This window comes from Coturnix japonica, chromosome 1, assembly GCF_001577835.2.
Source record: "Coturnix japonica isolate 7356 chromosome 1, Coturnix japonica 2.1, whole genome shotgun sequence".
Classification (NCBI taxonomy): domain Eukaryota; kingdom Metazoa; phylum Chordata; class Aves; order Galliformes; family Phasianidae; genus Coturnix; species Coturnix japonica.
The window spans coordinates 47,193,864-47,215,752 of record NC_029516.1 but is presented as its reverse complement, the minus strand read 5'-3'; the positions used below and the strand labels follow the sequence as shown (position 1 = coordinate 47,215,752).

General features: G+C 47.1%; 1 protein-coding gene and 1 long non-coding RNA gene across 3 annotated transcripts in view; both read right to left on the bottom strand.

Moving 5' to 3' along the window:
- Positions 1–466: 466 nt before the first annotated feature.
- CACNG2 (calcium voltage-gated channel auxiliary subunit gamma 2) overlaps positions 467–21,889 on the bottom strand; it is a 47,246-nt gene continuing 25,823 nt past the window's right edge. For both annotated transcript variants that reach the window (XM_015862227.2, XM_015862220.2), the window contains 3 exons: positions 4,292–4,375; positions 1,371–1,511; positions 467–1,063 (listed from right to left, as the gene is read on the bottom strand). In XM_015862227.2, the coding sequence (XP_015717713.1) occupies positions 528–1,063; positions 1,371–1,511; positions 4,292–4,375 (761 nt within the window). In that variant the 3' untranslated portion in view covers positions 467–527. The remainder of the gene's footprint in view (positions 1,064–1,370; positions 1,512–4,291; positions 4,376–21,889) is intronic.
- LOC107313721 lies at positions 10,912–21,333 on the bottom strand. The gene is made up of 2 exons (XR_001555153.2): positions 17,851–21,333; positions 10,912–17,759 (listed from the first exon to the last, which is right to left on the bottom strand). It is a non-coding gene; the product is annotated as an uncharacterized LOC107313721 (long non-coding RNA).

Genomic DNA, 21,889 nt, shown 5'->3' with positions numbered 1-21,889 from the left:
CATGCATTTTCTTTTAAATTTATTTCTATTTTTTTTTTTTAAATCTCTTTCTCTCGGTTTTAAAGTTTTTTTCTTTTTTTTCTTTTTTTCTTTTTCTTTTTTTTTAAGGTTTTTTTATTTTTTTCTCCATAGTTTCTTCCCTCACGTTTCCTTTAGTTTTTGTTTGTTTGCTCGCTGTACATTTGCTTTATGTTTGCGTGCTCATTTGTCTGCTTATCCCTTTGCTTGCCGGTCGCTCCGTATTTTATTTCCTATTTTCACGCGTGTTTTTGTTTTTTTTTAATGCTTTTTGTTTGTTTGTTTTGTTTTTTTTACACTTTTCTCTCTATGTTTTTCTGTTTGTTTCTTCGTTTGTTTTTTGTTTGTTTGTTTTTTGCGATTGCGAGGGCCCCACCCTGGGGGCACTCACACCTCCTTCCACCCCGCCACCCCCTTTGTCCTCACCCGCTCGCCCACCCCCCCCTTCCCCGTCCCCCACCCCATCCTCCTGCCTCCTCCTTCCCCACTTGCAGCTCCTGGCGGCGGCTTCATACCGGGGTGGTCCGGCGGTTGGCTGTGTTGGTGTGGATCGAGTCCTTGTTCTCCTTCTGGATACAGTTGTGAACCTGGAGGAAGCTGTTATCCCTGTCGGAGTTGTAGGTAGCGGTAGGGGTGGTGGTGGCCTTCAGCGGGTCCCTGCTCAGGGTGTACATCGAGATCTCTGTTGATGGGAGGGTGTTGAACCCTTTGATCCCGACGGGAGAGGCATCCCTGGAGTGTGAAGGCTCAGTGGAGCGGGAGCTGGAGCGGCTGCGTCTCTGGTAGCGGTACCGGTAGCTGGGGATGCGGGTGATGGCGGAGGACTGGAGGTAGTCCGTGGCGCGAGCGTTGGCGCGCAGCTGTTTGTGCCGGTCAATGAACATGTGGACGGCCAGCACTCCCACCATCTCAGCTATAATGAAGGACAGGGCCCCAAAGTAGAAGGACCAGCCGTAGGAGTAGCTGTTCTTCTTGGAGTCGCTCTTCGAGGGGTCTCCAGCGTTGGCTGATATGTATACGATGATCCCAATTATATTACTCAGACCTGGGGGAGAGGCAGCCATCATGAGGACAATGTGTGGCGGTGGCCATGGGATGAGACTCCTGCCCTCCTGCTGCCAGGAGGGGCAATGGGGTCCCAAACCTACCTGCTGGTCTCCATCACAGCTTTTCCAGGGCAAGCCCTTGCTCATGCACCCCCCACACCCTGATGACACCCCAAAGCCACCAGCCATGGGGATCCTCCCTCCTTATGTGGCAGATGGAGAGGTTCCTCAGGGTGCTGCCTTCAACCCAGGTTGGAAATGCAGCCCTCCCGTAGCCCTGAGCCCGGCCCACACATGTCCCATTACCTGCAGACACGAAGAAGATGCCGGCACTAAGGATGATGTTGTGTCGAGTTTTGTAGAACTCGCTGGCTGCAATGCAGAGTCCACCCATGAAAAGCAGAATCACACTCAGGATCGGAAAAATACTAGAGGCTCTAACAGCCCCTGCAGAGGAGAGAGGGAGAGGGGCAGAGACAACAATGCACATGTCAGAGAGAAGAATCAGGGCTGTGGCAGCAACATGGGGCATGGGGACCAGAGGGCATGACCTGGGGGAGCCAGAGTAATTCATGAAGGAGTAAAAAGGGGGTGAGAAGAGAGACAAAGTGTGTCAGAAGGTGCTGGTGATGAAAGAGCTGGGCTTGTTCCAGAGGACAGGGGTGGGTGTGCGTGTGCCAGCTCCATACACACACCATTGGTCAGTAGTGGATAGCTCAGCTGGCAATGACACCGATGCACGCAGATGCACAATGAACCCCAGAGCTCCGGGGGAAAACTCACACTTATTTGGGCAGTCTGGTTTGTGTTGGCACTGTTTGTGTTTTTTACCAAGAAGGGCTTCCCTCCTCTCTTCCCAAGAGGAAGTAATCTGTAAAGCATGAAATGAAGCCTTGCTTGCTAAAGAAAGGTATCAGACGGGCTGGTGTGATTCTGCTTGTGGAGCAAAGATCGGGAAAGAGGGAGGAAAGACAAACCCTCCTTGCCTACAGGAATGGACCCTCCTGCAGCAAATCATGGAATCACAGAATATCCCATGTTGGAAGGAATCCATAAGGATCATCAAGTCCAGCCCCTAAGTCCCAAAGGTGGGACTTTTTCTGGTGCAAGAACAGACTTCTTTCAAAGACCCTGCTGGTCTTGGAGTCCCACCAGGCTGAAGGAATGGGGTCTTTGAATGGGGGTTCAAGCCCCTTGCCTGTATGTTGAGAATGCAAAAAGTAGGGGCAAACCTCTTGCTTGCTTTCTGTCTTATCCTTGGCTGAGTTTCAGGAAACAGGAGAGTGATAATAACCATCTTAATAGCTTCTGGAAGGCAAGGCAGAATTCAACAAGGTGAAGCTAAATGGAGGTGAGCAAATATCAAGCGTGCATCCTCTGTTTGGAAGGTTTCTAGAGGGATGCTCACAACCCTGCTCTGACCTTATCAGTTTTAACTGGGTCTTATCTCAGAAATTCCCACCTGCTGGGAGAACCAGAATGTGCTGGTCGATTTGGGGAGCTGCGGGTAGCATAAGAAGTGTGAGGGTAGCCTCTTTTTCCCACTCCTTGAAAGGACCAAGGAAACAAGAGAGGGGCAGGGTTTCATCTGTTTTTCTGGATCCTTGAGGCTAAAGATAAAAGGGATTTGTGATGGTATTTTGGGTGCTCATAGCATCTGCCTATTTTCTAACTTCATTTTAGCAAGTGAACATAAGGATGCCACTGCTTCCTCTCTAATGGGTGTTTAATTCTCAGAAACATGAGGTACCGTCAAGTCTGAGCCCTTCTAGATGGGTTATGGGCACTGTCCCATGATTATCCTCGTCCTTGAACCAAAGGGATCACTTAGGTTGATAACAATGATACCCTTCTAGCTGCCCTTGCTAGCACCACCAGGCATTGCCTATGCAGAGCACCCATGGACTCAATTTGGCAGAAGGCTTGGAGAAGCAGCTGCTTGGTGGGATCCTTATGCAGCCAGGCAGCAGAAGCCCAACTCTGTTAAGGAAAGACTCCTTAACTAAGTGACCAAATCCCGCTTTGAACATAATTCTTCAAAAATGTTCTGTCTTAGGACACTCTCAGGTCCTGGCATTGGCCAGGTGATGCATGTGGGTCTTGTTCCCTCTGAGGAAATGGATCCACAGCTTTTGGGATGTTCACTCCCTTCCCCCAGCTCTCCTTTCTGAAGTGCAGAGAATGCTTGCAGTTTCCTTGCTCACAAACAACCGTGCAAGCAGTAAGAGCCATCTCTTTTCACATACAAATTAGCTTTTCAGAGCCTAAATTCTCTCTCTCATCTCTGCCGCAGGGGTGGGTCTTCACATCTGGCTTCCAGCACAGCTGGCTGACAAGGAGCAGCTCTGAAAGGCTGCTGGTCTTTGGAGACATCTGATATTTCACCTTGGGAGGTCAAAATCTCTTGTCTCAGATTCCTGAATGGAGAAGATCTCTTATCACGATGCCAAAAGATGTTGTGAGTGTGCAGAGGGTGGAAAAGAAGGCAAGGTGAGGACCTAGAGGGGGAGTGACTCCTATTCATCTGATCTCTCAGGGTAGGAGGAAGTGGTGGCTCATTGCCAGCTGTGGTGGTGTGTGCTCAGGGTCTGTTCTGTAGAGATGCAGTGTTCGGAGAGAGGGGAACAAGAAAGAAATGGGTATCTCCATTCACTGCAGTCCAGCAGATTTCTTAGATCTGATGCAATCAGAGTATGAGGTGAGGAAGCACAGCCTTGCTCTATGTGAGGTGGGTATGTTTGGGTGGAAAGGATGCTTGAGTTAAATCAGTGGTACAGAGGGGAGGTCTGGTGTTCCTGTGCTCAGGATCTTGCTGCAGAACCAGCTGCAGCTATGAAGGGTGGCCCCTGCAGCCCTCCTCTGTCCCCATGCTTCTTGTCCACTGGAGAGGGGCTCAGAAACTGCTATCATCACGTGCCAAGTTCTGATGCATTTGGGTCAAAAGACTTGGGGTTTATATCACCAAGAATTGGTGCTAATAAGAAATGCTATTGGTTGTCATGACACTTGACCTGTCTCAATGGCAGGTCCAAGGGAGGTGAGACTGCAGCCAGATGCAAAGACTCAGTGGATCTGGGGGCCCCCTACCCACCTTTCACAGTTGTCCCTCCCTCTGCCCCTTGAGCCCCACGGGATCCAGGATCTGTGCTGCACTGTCTTCAGAGAGCAAAAGGCACCTGATGACAGCACCTATGAGCAGTTGCAGGGAAAAGGGCCTGTGGACTTACGGAGGAAATATTCTGCTGTATCGGCTTCATAATCTGCATCCTCAGGGAAGTGATCGATTTGCTTACACAGACCTTTAAAATTCCCTAGGGAACAAGAGAAAAAAAGAACAAATGAGAACACCAGCAACCTCCTTGAAGGAGCAACTGCCCTCTGTGTTGCTCCTTACTCCCTCCCTTCCTTTCTCCCAGGCAGCACGCACACTCACATGGGGACCATTAGTTTCTCTCCTCACATGCTCACACACCCATTTCCCTCTTCCTTGCACAGGAATGCAGGCTGGGCACAGACTGATGTCCACTTGGACCAGTATCCCTTGCTCTGGGATTTGGCAGCACTGGAGGCTTTGGCCATGCATGGACAAGGGGTCTGTCCCACCTCTGTAGGAGGTGGAACTGTAATCACTGATAGCAAAACTCATGAGTTAGCATTGCTTCTGTTGGCATTGACTGAAGCAACTTCGGATGTTTGCATAGTTTCAGAGAGGCCAATTCTCCACTTGAATTTCACCTGGCATAGCCTTGGTGAATTCCAGTGGTGTTGCGTACAGAAGGCTGATTGTATTTGTGCAGAGAAGTGTTTGTTTTCCTCTGCTGTGAATTTGCTATACCTATTCATTTCACTGGCGGGATATGTTCCATTGTTCCGCTGTTGTACGAGAAGAACAAAAGCTCCTAATCTACTTGCTCCGTATGACTGCTTGCTTTGTGTACCTTTAGCAGGCCTCCTCTTGCGTCCGCTCACAGATTAAGCCTGCAAGAAGCTTGGCGTGAGTGTTGGGGTTCATTCCTGCAGCCAAGGACCCCTTGTGCTGGATGAACCAAATCTTCTGCTGTGGGTGAGAATCTGGGTCACCCACGGATTCACCAGGCTGGTGAAAAACCCCCATACAGATGCTTCTACCAGCCTCTCTGCTTTAGCCACGGGGCATCCTCTTTAACTCACCCCATGACCAGCAAAGCCATTTCACCAGAAGGTTAGAGAGACCTTCCCAGTCCAGCATCAGCTGAGATTTCTACCAGTCTCTTCTTTTCAACATCTGTGTCACTCTCCTCTTGAAATCAGCAGTACCACTGCAGATTGGTAATCTTTGAGCATAGTCATCGTCATGGCCATTGGTTGACTGGACATTGATTGCTTAGTATCTTGAGGTATCTGGTTGTTCATGTTGGTATAGGGGTGGCCCTTGGGGAAGGAGGAGCACAGTACCCAAGTGTGGTGCATGGCTAGGCATGGCAGCCCCAGGGGCTGATCAGCCATCAGTATTTCAAACTGACTGAGCCCTCGGCAAGGGACTTTGCAGCCTGAATACTGAGAGTGGCAAGTGTTGTGGCAACCTGAGAAACCTTCCTGCCATCCTTGCCCAGCCATTGTATCATCCAGGTGTGCAGGGCAGGGGATTTTGAAGCCACAGTCATAGATGTTGCCTCCTGGAAGGGTTGTTTGTGAGGAACCTAGAGCTCTTCCAGGCTAACTCTTGCCAGACTGAGACCTCAGACAATATGTCAGGTTTCTGAGTCATGTCTTGGAAGATTTGTTCCAGATGATTTCCAATGATCTCTCAGGTATTTGGGAAATATAGACAATTCTCCCTGGGTTTTTCTCTGGGCAAAGCCTTGCTGGAACAAAGTCTGGGAGGCTGCAGAGACTGAAGTTCCTCTGGGTCAACCTCTATGCTTGGCTTTTCTGTGTCTTGTCAGTTTTTGCCTGGTAATTCTGAGAAACCTATCACCCTTTGCTGTTAGTTCAAGGAGCTTCCAAGAAGAGGCCAGTCACAGTGGAGAGAAGTGTGTAAAAGGTAAGCACTAGGAGGAGAAAGTAGGAACAAAGCCTCTCCATGTATCTTTGAAGTGTTATTCCAACATTTAACCCATGGGCTATAAGTTATTAATCACTCTTCCACAGCACAGTTACTGAGGAGCTGCTTTTCACCCCAGGACGATGTGCTGCTCTGGTCTGGTCCTGGTTCAGCCTCATTGGTGTTCATGAGGACAACATGCACAGCACTGGTCCCATTGAGCTGCTGCTGTCTGTGATACCAGCATGGAGCCATGGCTCCAGAAGACAGCTGCTTGCCTGTGCCTCCACAGCTTCTCTTCCAATGCCTCCTAGCTCATCTGGGCAATGGATGAAGAAAGGATGCAGAATTTAGGTCATTAACGTGGTGACTGGGAATAGGAGAGAACAAGATTCAGTTTCTGTTCTGCCACAGGCACGCTGCTGAAACCATTTCTGATCTCTGCCTTGGAGACCAACCTCATGTGTTGTGGGGACAGCACTGTTCTGCCTTGTACTCCTCCAAAGGGCACAGGGTGGCTGCATGACTGTCAAGGGCTGTGTGTGTGCTCAAGGCAGATGCGACGGCTCAGAAATCAGCTCAGTGTGGAGAAGTCGCTTCTCATGCCAAGGCAGCTTGGCAATCCTCCCCTGGACATCTGTGTCCTGCTGGGATGGTGGGACAGCCTCCCCAGCTCCTGTGCCAGCGGAAGCCCCTCAGCCACTTGTGGGGAGGGTTTAGAGAAGCTCAGCAGTGTTTCAGAGGTCTGACACAAGGCCCTTCTCCCATTCTACACATGCCATTTGCAAAGCCAGGAAGGGAAGAATCATGTTTCACACCACAGTTAGTACCTCTGAATGCCTGAGCATGAGCATGCTTCTATTTTGGAGGATGTTCAGGACTCTGGGACCCCTTTTAGGAGAGAGAAATGATGTATTCTCATACATACTCATGTCCTTTTGCCCTTCCCATTCTTCCTGATGAACTACTTCATGCTGTGAACCCCAGGCAGGTTTTGAGCACTGCAACTTCTGCAAGCCCATGAGACACTCAAGCTATGCATTTCCACCCTCTCACTGCAGCTCTCCCAGCTTCCAGCTCTCCCCTCACCCTCCAGATCCTCCTCCCATTTGTCAGTCTCATGCTCTACAGCCACCTTCCTCAACTCAGTACGTTGATTTGGGGCAGCTTGATTTTGGATGTACAGAACAGCTGGGGAAGAGCTCTGACTTGTCTCAGGACCAAAAAGGTGTGGATGCCCAGGACCATGGAAAACACCCCTCATCCTGGCCCTCAGCCTTCTGGCACCATGGCAATATCCCAGAGCATCCCCCCAAGATGCTACTGGGAGTCTTTCAGTCAGACCCCCAGCGTTTACCTGCCTGAGCTTTGTAAAGCTTGGTTGCAGAGGCAGCGCTTTGGGTTGTGACCTGCCATAGTGCCAAGAGGGACTGAACATCTAAGATGCATAGACATCAACACTGACGGAGCGCTTGGTCTCAGAGAGGCCTCCTGCAAGGCAGCCAGACATCGTTTGGGTACACACTGTCTATGCAGGGCAGCTGGCAGCTGCCGGCTCTGCTGCAGCGCGAACCGGACCAAGTTACCCCTGATGGGAACCTGGCTCAGTGCTGTTGATGGCACGTTTTATTTTTGTGCCGCTTTGTGCAGCCCCTGGCTTTATCAGAAGACTCTCCTTCCTGCAGAGTGCAATCCGTCGGCAAATATAAGTTCCGAAGAATACAAAGCTGATCCTTCCTGCAGGGAGAAGGGAATGCTTTTAGATGGTCAGGGCTGTACAGCTGAAAACTGGGAGCCAGAGGGAGAAGGAGAGACATCCAAAAGGAGAGAGGCAGACAAAGAGGGAAGAGAACAGAAAGACCTGTTTTTCCCAGAATGATTTGTGGTATTTCCATTTACGGAAAAAAGCAATTCGCTGAAAGCTTTCCTTTAGCCTCCCTCTCTAATTTAGCAGAGGTTTTGGCATGGTGGCTTCTGGAGAAATAAATAAAGGTGGCTGGATATAGCTGTTGTCTCTAAAAGCTCAGAATGATGGCTCGGTGTTAGCCAAGGATTCAGCACCTCCACACATTTCCTGTATCATTTTAGCAAGTCACTTAACCCCACTCTTCTGTCACAGACAGAATAACGGCATTTCCCTGCCTTGGGGAAACTGCCTGAGGATATTTGTATTAAAAACATGAAGGAGATCAGACACTGGAGCTGTTTGGGCCTGATATTTCTCCCCAGTTTCCAGTTCAAACACAACGTGCTCCTCCTTGACGTGACCTTCTCCCAGATGAACACAAAGGCTGTGACCATGTGAAAGACCTCCCAAATCCACACTTGTGATTCCTGCCTTAGAAGTGATTGTCATTGCAGATTAAATTGATATTTACTATTTGCCCACAAAAGAAATGAGGAAAATGGCACAGGAAGGGCAGGAGGGAGGACGGAGAGCTTGAACATTTCTTTCTGCTACAAGGTTCTGTTTCTGAGATTATTCCCTTTGGGACCAGGTGCTGAAGCTCGGAACTTGGAGGACAAATTCCAGAGCTATATGGCAAACTGCTGGTATGTAAGCTTTACAAGTATTGCCAAAGGACTTGCAAACCAGGAGAGAAGGTTCACCATCACTGTCCCAAAATGGTGCTGGTGATACCAGTGGGGTAGGGAATGGGGTCTGCAGGGCTTAGCCTGCACTTAGGAAATAGTGGAGATCCTCTGGGAACTAAGGGCCATCAGAAGCCTCATCACCTTCTCATGTAAATGCAGTGTGCCTGCTTTGATGTGGCCTTCCCCAACATAAACTTGCAGCAGTGCATATGTTAAACAAAAAACCAACAAAACCCTAGCAACATAACCAGTATGCTGCATACATAATTCTCTCCCTGGGGAGAGGATAAAAGAACAAACCACATGTGACTGATATCAAGCCCCATCACTTAATGTGCCACTGGAAATCATTCAGATATTGTGGCAAAGAAGACTGTAAAAGGACTGATGCAAAATAGAAATTGATCTCACAGTTATTAAAGAATATCCCCCCTGCCTACGAGGGAGAACCATTATACCAGCTCTCCTCACCTTATCATTAATAATCGTGTTTATTACAGCTGCTGCTAAGGATCAGATAATAAAGAGGTTTCTCTGCAGTAAAATGGTACAAACACTGCCTTACAGTGCCTTGATAAGCCTGAAGGAAGGGCTATATCGCACTGCATTAGCCATGGCCAACGCTTCAGCAGTAAGCAGCCTGACAGGAGCAATTCTGGGGGAATGACTTGGGTTGGGAGGCGGTTAGTAGATGGAAATAGAAGCACTGACATAGGTGGGCAGGGGAGGAAGAAGTGAGACACCAGCAGCAGGGAGGAGAGGGTGAGCAGGGCCAGGTTCCCATTGTGGCCTCATGGTGCTGGGCCTCCCTGCGTCCTCGTCCCACTCCACGGCCTCTGTGCAGGGAGGTGCAACAGAAGCAAAACCTACACTTAAGAATATCCAAAGATTTCCATTTATAAGCACCCTCTTGTTATAGGCTTGTAATTTTCAAGAATGTCTGTGCCACTGCTTGGAATTTCCTGTGCTTTGTCACAGGGCAGAGGGGGGGATTGGCTGAGGAACTGGGCAAAGGCTCTGGAAGGCATTTTGGTGCAGGGACAAATCCAGCACGTCTGAGCTATATAAGCTAAAGCATTGTGGGTGGCTGGTTTTCAGGCACTGCTAGACATCTGTCCAAGTCACAAATTAAAAAACCTAACACAGCAATAATAAAAGTCATTCAAAAAATCCTTCTCTTTTTTTTTTTTCTTTTTTTTCTTTTTTGCATACGTTCAGCACAAGCATTTCCCCCAGTAATCAATTGCCTCTATTTTCTAGATGCTGCCTGAATCAAACCTGAGCTGAATTTCTTCTAAAAACAGTAATAAGCAGAAAAACATTGTAGGCTTATTTAAAGCTATGGGTAAACTCACTACTCCTAATGTTGTATTTCTTGCGTTTCCCAGCTGGAATTGAAAACAGTTTTACATCTACATATACAGCAATTGCATGTTGTGATTTCATGTAGACACATCAATGAAGGCATTTGGGTTTGTCTTGCTGTTGTTTTCCTTTGTGGTTTGATGGAAGCGTAAAGCACTGACAGCGTCTGTGATTCCTCAGCAGATTGCTTAGGGACTAATTCTGCAGAGACTGGTGCACAAAACCTTGTGAACTTCCACATGTACAAGTCCTGCCACAGGGTTTTCAAGGTATGTCAGCTGACCTGGTAGAAGTTATTGCCTTTTCCATTTAAAAAGAGGCAAAACAGGTCTGCAAATGAGTGAGAACCAGAAAAGGGATTGAGGTAAGGGTTTTTAAGTGTCTGAGCTTGGATGCTGCAGCATTATGTTGGGGTTTAAGCTCCTGGAGCACAACTGGAGCACCAGAGCTGCCAGGTGAAGGGTAGAGGAGTGAAAGCAGAGAACGGTCAGGGCATGGATAAAAGTCCTGACGAAACAGAAAGGGCAAATGAAAGAAACTGAGATATTCCGGAAGAAAGGATAAAGAAACACAGCCAAACCCAAACTGGCAATTTGTAGCAAGAACATTTGTGTGTGTGTGGAAAATGAGTCAAATGTGACACTACAACTGTGAGCCGAGTGACAGGAAGGGTGATGCAATTATCTGCAGTGAGAGAGAAATGATGTGCATAAGGTGTGGGAGGAGAGGAGCTGCTCCACCACTACCACAGGCAATCCCAAGCCGCGGCGGCACATCCAGATGTCAGGGGAAGGCAGATACTAATGGAAGCCTGGGGGGAAAGGGGTGGATGGGATGAAGGGAGTGTTTAAGAGCTGTTGCTTCTTTTTTTTTTTTTTTTTTTTTGTTTGTTTGTTTGTCACGGCAGCAATATTGTAACTAGGACAGTTTTTACATGGAGGGATACCACATCAAACTCTCTGAAAACAGAACACGTAAACACCATCCCAGCTGATGGGGACGTAGGCACTGAACAGCCTCCAACCTGAACTGAAAGCACACAGCTCAGCTGAGCTCCTCTGGTCCTCCCCAGAAGCACACAGAGGAAATCCTTGCGGCAGAAGATTTATGGTTCAGCTCGTCTGCTGGGGTTGCATTTTCTCCCCGGACAAAGCTACGGTGCTGATCTGTGTGTATACATTGGAGGACAGGGCCAGGTTTGCCCTGGAAGGTCATGTTTTGGGTGGGTGGTGAGATCATAACTCTAGGGGTGATCGGAAGTCATGGCACACAGATACCAACACTGACAATTGCAGTGCCATGGTCAGAAGGCTTTGTGACCACCATTTCATTAGTCATTTTTAAATTATGAAGGAGGAGAAAAGGCAACTCAAATTTTTCACCTCCAACCCTACGCTGCATTTATCTCTGACATATCCTGCTGGATCTATAGGGAGAGGCTGTCCTCGGCTGAACTGGTGCAAACCCAGTGTGACCCTGAGCTGCTCCTTCAGCAGATATGGTCACAACCGAGTGAGGAATTAGGCTCAGCTGGCAATTAGCTTATGAAGTATGTGGTGCGCTTTAGGGTCCTTCAGGATGCAAAGTGCTAGATAAAAATTAGTTATTAATAATAAAAACATCCGAGTACCCCAGGGAAATAATCCGGAGAGTAGAGAAAGCCAAGGACAACGGCAGCTTTTGCTCCATCTTCCATATCCTCTTCCCTTTCAGCACTGCTGCCCCTCTGCAAGCCCCTCCAGGGCTTGGTAAGACCCCATCCCATATGTTTAGCAATTGATATCTATAACTAGAACTAGGGGATCGGCCACAGTTGCAAGACTTGGGATGATTGGCTTTGCTGGGCATGAAAACCCTCTTTTGGCTAGGAGACAAGTATGGAGATGGTTTAAGGCAAGGAAGCAGAGCAAGGGCAGGACTGGCTTTCCTCCAGCATGTCTGACACTGGGGGAACCCAGAGCCCTTCATGCAAGGCTGAGGAAGGTCCCCAAGTGCGGGGCTGTCACGCAAGAGCGCAGCTGCCATTATGTGCTTACTGAGCTCGCCCAGGCTTTGCCCAGATGGGGAGCATCTCTAATCCCTTTAAGATAAAGTGCCCTGGAGATTCTGCTGTCCCTTCAGGAAGAAAAATGCCCTCAAAGCAATAAAGAAACCAGGGGGAGAATGGGGCAGATATTATGCATAGCAAGCCCATTCTTGCCAGCATCTGGGGACAAAGCTATTGGTGTCTCCAATGGCTGGAGAGGGAACTTCCTGGCCCAGCGATGTTCACTTGCTGGGAATAGCCCCCATTGCAGCCCCTTCCCCAGTCCAAACCATGCTGGCAAGCATAGCTTACACCATGTGGAACTGAATGGGGTATTCCACCAAAGTATGGCATCCAGCTGTGTCACAGCTCCCAACATCACTAGGTGAGCGAGTACCTCTCTGACTAGGTGCTCCTAATCCACATCAAACACCAGATGTTGGAGGAGGTATTGCACAGATTTAATTTCAGGTCCCTTCCTTATGCAGCTAGAGAAAACAAATGCCAACCCTCACAAGCAGTGTTAACTTTTGGAGGCTGTTATTAGAACGTTAATAATTTTATTATTGTTATTCCTCCTGAGTTGCAGGTACCCTGGTGCTTTACAAGGAGACAAACTGCCTTGGCCCTCTCCTGAAGTGCTTGTAACAAAAGTTAGACTTAAGCACAGCACTGGGGTTATTTAACAAGCAAACAGTGCCAGCAGGGTGTTTGGAAGAGGGAGGTTTATAGCAGCACATGATCATGAGACATTTATGGTTGTGCGTGCGCCTGTATCCTGTTAAGTTTATGCTTGCTTTTAAAATGAAATCCACGGAGGGCAGAATTGTGCCAGGTTTAGGGATGATGCCTGCAAGAAAGGTGAGTGGAGGCCAGTGAGGGTGATCTGGAAAGGAGCAAGCAGATGGGGGGCTGTGACGGATGAGCGTTAAAGCCCCTGTGGCACGATTGGAGCAGGTAGTGCTGCTCAGCCACCAGAACCCCTTTGAAGCTTGACTGCAAGCTGTGCTGCTGCACCAATATTTTTTCATTCATTGAACACACTAATTCATTACGAAAGAGTCTGGATCTACGTGCTAGGGCTAATCTCTGAAGCGTTTTCAGCTTCGCTTACACGTAACACTGCTCTTGCGTCCTGGGGAGGAGGCTATTCATAACAGGATAAAATTTACTCACAGTACCAGACTGGGGAATATCATTACTAACGTGACCCGGTCCCGTTACACTCAGTTAGAAACCTGAAGGGCCGTTTCAGGGTTTTGAATCATGTCCGAGCCACCTCATGTGGTTGGGATTGGATTCCCTGGAGATGTGCCCATTAGAGCTTCTGGCCCCAAACCACATCCCTGTGTCTGCCCCATATGTTGGGTAAGGTAGGTCTCGGATCTGAAGCTTGCTATAAAACCTGTAAAACAAGAATTTGCCACGTGAAAGCTGCCAAAACCTCATCTGGGCTTATCCATTTTCCCCTGAAAAAATTCTCAGTTCCTTCTAGAAAAACTGAGCTGAAATTCCAGCCCCTTCCCCACTTTCTAATTGACTGCTGCACTGACAGCAGCCTGAAAAGCAACAGAGCCTTAAAATGCTGTGCTGCACCTCAGATCTTACCCTCGTGATCTTATCTTTGTGCTGGAGCTGCCTGTCAGGACGTGTGCCAAGATCAAAGAACTGCAGCGTTTCAGCCTCACTTTGTGTTTGCCTTGCCATGAGTAAAGCCTTTCTTTATATTTTTCCTCGTGCTACAGCTGCAGCAGAAAGCCTTTCTCTTTAGCAGGTGGTCAGGGTTTTTCAGAGGAAATTTCTTTGAGGGTTACAGAGACTGTGACTTGATCACCTGAATCCTGGATGAATGAGGTGAATGCCTGCACTGTCGGCTTACTGACATTTTCAGTACATCAGACTCATGGTTTTGGTCTAGAAAAATCTCTTTTTTTTCTGTCATCCCACCCAGTCTGCCTCTTTCTTCTATGCACCCCTCTATGGCCCAAACTGTCTTTATTGGAGCCGCTTTCAGTGAACATCAGAATAAGATTTGGCCAAGCTAAGACCTAACCATGCAAATGCTTCTCCATGGCAGGCCTCCGCCCCTACAAAGGGCTTCTCTCCTGCTGCAGTGTGCTTGGTGATGTGCAGCAAAGCAGTGGGGGTTAATACATCACAGCAAGATTGCTTGGCTTTGCCCAGCCACCAGGATCCTGTAACAACCCTGGTGCTTGGAGATTCCCCAGCAGGGAGGGGAGAAGATAGAGCATTTCTTGACTAGCTGGAAGCCCTGTGTACAGAATACCTGTGGAGACTGGCAGAGCAGCGTGCAAGCTGGGACTGGATGCCTTCCAAGCATCAGAACAAAACTGAGTCTCTTGGTGAAGGATGCTATATTTTGACAACAGGAAAGGAGCAGATAGACAAAGGGTGAGTGGGAGGGGAAAGCCTTTCCCTGCTAATGCTCTCTACTTGTACTGTGAAGCATCATGTATTTCCACATGCCTTCATGTGTATGTGGCACTTTACTGGCAGCTACAAAGGCAGACTCTTGCCCTAGAGTTTCATTATACAAAGACCCCGACCTTTGGGGCACCAGCTCAGCTCTTCCAAAGGGGGCTCCCAGCAGTCAGGACTTTGGGCTGCATCCACAAGGCCTGGATCCTGCTTCTTGTAAAGCCAACGGGAAATCACTGGGAATGTGATTAGGTCTGAGATGTGCAGGCTGGAATGAGGAAGCATCTGAGAAAGGTCACAAGCTAAACCATCGCATGTTCATGTCTTGTTTGATCCTGGCTTTAGCTGGGTATCTCTGAATCATTTCTCATTCTGAAGATGCAGTGTAGTAAACAAAGTTAATAGTCAGAAGGGGAAATGCTTGCCAAGGACACAGAAGTGGAAGTCATTAGTACAGGAAGACCAGCTGCACTGAATGAGCCCTGAGGGTGGCTGGCAGGGAGGTGGCAAAGGCTGGGCTTGAGAGGGTGAGAGAGGAGCAGAGCTATGGATTTAAGGACATGGAGTGGCTGAGGAGTGGGAGATGTGCTGGGTCAGCACAGGGTAGGGTTGGGGACAAAGGGACCTAAGCCCCAGCAGAGCCACGTGAGGCCCTGGAAATGAAGTGAGGAGCTGAACTTTGATGTCGAAGGAGGCTGGGAGTCAGCACAGGGATTCGAGCAGAGAGTGACACAAGTGGAACAGCAGGTAAGAAAAAGATAATGCTGTTGTGCGCTACTTTCAGTGTGAGTATTAAGCCTACCCTACAGTCCTGCTGGGCCTCTCCATCTCCCAGAATTGAGTGGGTTTGTGTTTTCGTGATCTAGTCTGAATAACTGCAGCACTGCCTCTGGGTTGCTCCTGCCTAATCAATCACCCACACGTCGGGAGCGATAATTCCCAGGAGGAGGCAGTCACAGGGAAAGCTCTGTCTGCATGCAATGGGATGAGACTGTGGGCACACTGTGGGGCTGAGCACCTCCTATCCTGGCCCACAGGTGTTGGGCACTACAGAGAGGAAGGCAATGGGGTTGCCTTCATTCTCAAGAACTCTCCATTTCCACATTCTGCAGGGTTCTGGGGAGATCAGCGCTGTTCTCTCTGCTGTTTATTGCAGTTTCTCTGGATCATGTCCAACCAAGGATGCTCCCTGCAGGACAGAACTGCTAGCATAAGCAAGAAACCTCCCCATCCCTGTGGATCCCCCACAGGAGAGTCTCCATCTCCTACCTTCTGTTCAGGGTAACATCTGGGACAGAAGGAGCAGAAATCACACAGCAGTCCCTGAACAACAGCCTCTTTTCCCGAGACACATGGAAAACAAGAGCTAAAGGACAAGCACCGTGGAAGATGGAAGGAGGACAGAATTCACCTCTGCATGGCAGCCAGGGACAGGATGTGCCAGACCTGAGTACCAAGTTTCAGGTTTAAGCTCAGTTAGATCATTGTGAGAGCAAGGACAGCATCCAGATCACTAGGCTGTGAAATGAGATGGATTCAGTTTCTGAAACTCTGAGTGGATCCTCCTCTATTTATTTATTTATTTATTTATTTATTTATTTTTAACAGCTCAGCTCTCCACCAATCCTGAGACAGCTCCCTGCATGTGAATTTCTTCTTTCTTGCCTTCCACAATACTTCAGATTTCTTACAGTCTTTGTTTTATTGCTCTATGGTACTCCATTTACTTTTTCTTCCTTCCCATATGTTGCTATGCAGTTTCTCTCCTTCAGCTTCCTGACCTCTGAGACTCTGCCTAATGAATCCAACTTTTCCATCCCTTCCCACTGCTGCCTTCCTGGGTTTGCACCATTTCTCTGTTGTCTCTTCATCTCAGGATCGCACTGAACTTTTGATTGCCTTCAAACACTCTGCCCACATGCCTACTAGTGTTCCTCCGCTGTGTAACTGGCTCCCTCCTTTCCTCTGAGTCCATTATGGCAATACCTGCAGAGATGCATAATCTCCATTTCTGTCCAACACTGGCTGCATTAAAGAGCAGAAAAAAATATCCATCACTTCAAGATCTTCTTCATGATACTTTGCCCAGTCTCTGGTTTTCAATCACTTGGCTTATACCATCAAAAATGACAGTATGAACCCCTTCTCCATGTCCAGCAGGAGACTCAGGACAGTTCATTATGGGTAGTACTGCTTCTATTCCTCCTGCATTTCTCTAGCTGCCATTAGCCCTTTCTCCCCATTTCTCAGACTCTGCTGTTCTTCCCAGAACACCCATGTTGTTTTCACCTAGTCTTTTTCCAGACATGCACAATATATATATATATTTGTCTTTTAGTCACAGATCACCCCGATTTAGGTCACCTAGACTTAACATCTCTCTTTCCAGAACCTTTCTCATGGCTCTCCTCCTACTCTCTTTGTGGCCTTGGAAGCATCTGACATAATTCATTCACTCAAGAAAACAACCACTTCTCTTGACCCTGGTACCTCTCATCATTTAGGCCTATCTCCTTACTCTGTCTTTTTACTTTACTCCTGAATCCAGTAATTCCTTAGCTTCTGGTGCACTGCTCAACTCTTTGAAAATAAGCCATTATCTGCTGTGCTCCCAGGCTCCTGCATTGACATTGGCTTCCCATTTAACAAGCACCCTGAGCCTTCTTATTCTTCATAGAGTGCTTAAGAGAGTCGCTCCCTCTTATCTCTCCTACATGACTGTCCTCAGCCATTTTCACTGTAGGTTCATGCAGACCGTAGTGCAGAAATCTAATGATCTCCTTGCTGCTAATGATGCCTGGCCCCATCTCTTTTTCACCTTGTGGCAGCTTTGTGAAATGGTTGCCCGCTCCATCCCTCTCAGGGTATTCATAAGGATGAGGGTACTCTGGTTTCTTAGCAGCTGCTCAGCTCTCAGGCACTTCTTCAGACAGGGATGCCTCTTCTCTTCTGGGATCCCTTCTCCAGGAATAAACAATCTTTTATGTATTTTTCTAATAAGAATGATAATCGTACTTAACATCCACTCTGGTTTACATCTGTAGAGCTCAGAAGTATTTGGAAAAATCAGTAAGCATCATTTTCTCCATTGTAGAGATGGAAAAGCTGAGTCACAGAAGATATTAGGGCCAATATTTTCATGTGTTCATTCATTTTATGCATCTCAATTTCTGGGAATTCTGTCTGAAATAACTTAACCTAATTGCTTTGCTGTAGGACTTGAAAGGGAGCAGTAGGTCTTCAGCACCTTTGAACAATACCAAATAGAGCAGGAAATGCAAAATATCTGAGATGAGCACTCAGAAATGAGCAGCTACAAAAAAGCAGTTGTTTACTACCTGATCATGGCCACACAGAACTCAGTTACTTCTGGCATCAGAGACAGAGACTCCATTCAGGAGGATACTGCTGGTCTTCTTCTGCCTTAAGTGATGGTGAGGTGGTGATGCTGCAAAGCATCCAGGTATTCTAGAAGCTTCAGAATAAATATGCTGTTTGTACTGTGACGTATCCAGACCTCCTCAGTTGTTTTTGTTTGTGCTCTGAGGAAGGGAGAAAACCCTGCCCTAGAAGTTGTAGCAGCGCAGTAGCTGGGCTTGCTGTCAAAATTATGAGAACATTGGTTCAGAATTCTTCCTCTCACATAGCAAAGTTTCACCCTGGGTTTTCTCTATTTTAGGTGAGCGAACTAATTATTTGCCTCTTTTGATTGCCTCTTCCCTTTCTCTCCTGACTAGTGATCCCATCTTAGATCTAAGCAACCTTTTCCACTGAGACTAGAAAGCATGTTCCAACAGAGTGCCAGCTTCAACAAACTGACTTCACAGATGAAAAATGTGTTTCAGAAGAAAATTCCTGTGAGCTCTACCAGTCACTTTTATGTCAGTAATGCTGAAATACACACATCTTTTATGTCTTCACTGGCTCTTCCCTGCTTACCTGCAGTATTTCTTGTCTAAGAAAGCATCTGGATTTGTACCAGCTTCTCTCAGTTAACTCCTTCACAGCTAGAATAGATTCTCTTAATCTAAAATGCCTCAAGTAATTCATCTTTCTTTTCTGTCCCTCTTTGAGATCTGATCTGTGTATGCTAGGCATAACTTGGGCCTTATTTTTGCCCAGAGAAGCTATGAGTGCCCCATCACTGGAGGCACTCAAGCCCAAGTTGGATGGGGCCCTGGGCAGCCTGAGCTTGGTGGGACTTTGAGTTCCCTTCCAATCCAAACCATTCTATGATTCTACGATTATTCTGAATTTTTACTTCATTTTCTCTACCTGTCTCAAACATTGACCCACCAGTCCTCACGTCTACAGCACAGTCTGACCTTTGCATCATTCTTGCTCCACACCTTTCCAAGTTGGTGTGCACAAGAAGACACAACAGTATTGCATCTTTACCTGCTCATCTCAGACTCTTTATTTCCTATGCATTTTGAGGCAAATTTTCAAATTCCTCTCCTTTGTTTCCAAAAGTGATTTGCTCCCGTCTGTGCCATTACTCACATTTCTCTGCCAGTGCCAATTTCCTCAGGGTCCCACACAGCTTCAGCTGTTGACCTATCTTTTTCAGTTCTGCTTCTTTGGCCTGGGCTTGCTCTCTTCTCTATCTGTCTTGATTTCAATTGATCTCAGATTTGCTTCCAATTGTTTTTTAAAACTTCATTCTTGTATTTTTCCACTGTGAAACAGGACAACCTACATTCTTCCAGCATGCAGTACAAATGTTACAAAAGATGGGATTTAAAAGCAATGTAAAGGTACGATTCTATGCCTGATCAGTAGAAAAGTCTTTCTCTTTTTTTTTTTTGAAGAGCCTGGGAAATGTTCACTCCCACAAAACAATTAGTCCTTACTCCCATCTGTTTTTAAATCTTTCTTGGAGGAAAGTCATAATTTCCCCTAATTTGTTTGTTGATTGACATTTTTTGACAACACAAGGTCACTTCAACCTCTGATTTGTTTGCTAAACTGTTTCTGTCAGCACTGCTTTAAGTATATGAGACATGAAATATAAGGGTTTTTTCTTATTTTTTCTGACTGGGCATGTATTCTGAATGACCTTTAATCCATGCAATCAACTGGAAATGGAAAATGCTTTACTTTCCATTGCTCCTTCCCCCCAGAAAAAGAAATTGCCCCCCAAAAGAGCTATTTGGCAACTACTGTCATTGTGTATAAATTCTCAGTTTCCAACAAACAAACATTTCCAATAGCTATTTGATAGTGGCTTTAACTCATTAATACCAAATACTGCTTCACTGTAGTTTCAACATCTGCTTTTTACAAATGTGTTCACTTATATGTTGCTGTTTGGGTGAAAATCCATGCCAGTAAATATGTTGCTGGAACACTCACAGAAGGCAGATACAAATGGAATGGGAACACAATCGAAGCAGATTTGTTTAACATAAATTGAACGATCGCATAGAAATGTTTAATGTGCTGTTTACCAAAATGGATCTTCTCACGTGTCTGATGGTCACTACTTAATTTTTGCAAAGTAAGACACCAGGTCCTGACAATCCCATCAGATGGTGGGAGTTAACCAGCAGTGGGAGACGCAGAAGACTGAGATTTCATTAGGAGAATAGCCTTAGAGGCTACTCCAAAATTCAGGTCACATACACTGTGCAGTCCAAATGTATGCATGCGCTCAGTTCCACTTTGACTGCAGCTGCAGAATCCCTCCTTGATGAAATAAGCCATTTAACAAAGAAAATGTGACTGGGGAATCAATACTTAAGGATAATGATAGGTAGAGGGTATGAATTGCTACCTTCTCATGGCGGAAATATATCACGTTTCTCAATTACTGGTCTACCCAGTTACGTTTCCTTCTTTGGCTGCTCTAGGAATGCTTCTGCTGTGGCTCAGGGCAGCCTTGCAGGTGCTATTATGAGCACCACATCACTATCTGGCTTATTGGGTGGCAAGGGACAGACATGGGGGAGTCTGGCATTGGTAGAGATAGCTAAAGTTGTGTGAGTTATGTGCCTGCGGGATGGAGAAAATGACATATTACAGCGGCTCACACTGCCTCCAATTCACTTAGCTCAAGCTGTGAATGCAGCCAAATGTATACGATTTGCCGGAATTTTTATTACTTATAAGCTCCCATCTTCTCTGTCCCAGCCAGCCAAACTGCTCTCGTGGCTCATTGGACAAAAGGCTCCTGAGTGGGGAAGTCCTGGAGCTCATTCCCAGATGTTGCATGCAGCGAAATGGCTGCAGTGCAGTCATGGCTGCGGGTAAATCAAGGTGGTAGAGGAGCCAGCATTGCAAACATCTGATGAACCATTTAAAAGAGAGCTGACAGAGCCGACAGTGCTACCGCATCCAGCTCTGGATCAATCGTGCTCCTGCACACCATTACATGCCTAACGTATAGATTATAAACTAGCTATAAAACCGATAAGCAGCCCTTGAAAACACTTGCATTTCAGACCCAACCAAACACCAAGTGATCATCTACCATATGCAGTGCTGTGACGCTGTGTCACAGGGTGTACTAGTGAAAATAAGCACACAGATTGGGGGCCATTTGCAGAGCCATTTGACTGGGTTCCTCTGGCTGTGCAGCTCTGAGCAGGGAGTGGAGAAGCCACCTCCAACATCCTCAGCTCCCAGCTGAGCACTGGGCTCTGGGATGTGGGATTAATAGAATCATAGAATCATGGAATCATAGAGTGGCTTTGGTTGGAAGGGATCTTAAAGATCATTGGGCCCCAACACTTGCTGTGGGCAGGGCTGCCGCCCACCAGCTCAACTGCCCAGGGGCCCCATCTAACCTGGCCTTGAACCTACAGGGATGGGGCACCATGGCTCTCTTGGCAGCTGTGCCAGCACCTCACTGCTCTCTAAGTTAAGAATTTCCTCCTAAGATCTAACAACAATTTGGTAAGGTTCCTCTATCTGTGGGTTTGCTTTGATTGAACTCAACCCAGAGTGGGCTAGATGAAAGTCTTTTTCTGTGTTTATCTAACACGTATCACAGCAGGAGATACTGCTTTCTGAAATACTCACTGTTTCTAATTACAACCCAGGGTTTTCCAGATCTGTGGCATTGGCTGACAGACTGTCACATGGTCTCAGATTGCTTTTTACTGTGTTTTTGTCCTCCCGTTTGTCCATTGGGCCATTGAACTATTGAGCAGCCCTGGCTGACACAGTTTTCAGCCCTGGGACTTACAGTAGCTGATCCTCAGTGCATGCGAACTATGAACCCTTATCACATTCAGAGTGAAAAAAAAAAACCAACAGTTTTTTGTCTGAAATGACTACGTTCATTGGTGTTGCTATTAAACCTTCCCTGACCATTTTGCACTGCATTACAAAACTACTAAACTCCCTGTGCTACTGTCCAATTTCCTGCATAAA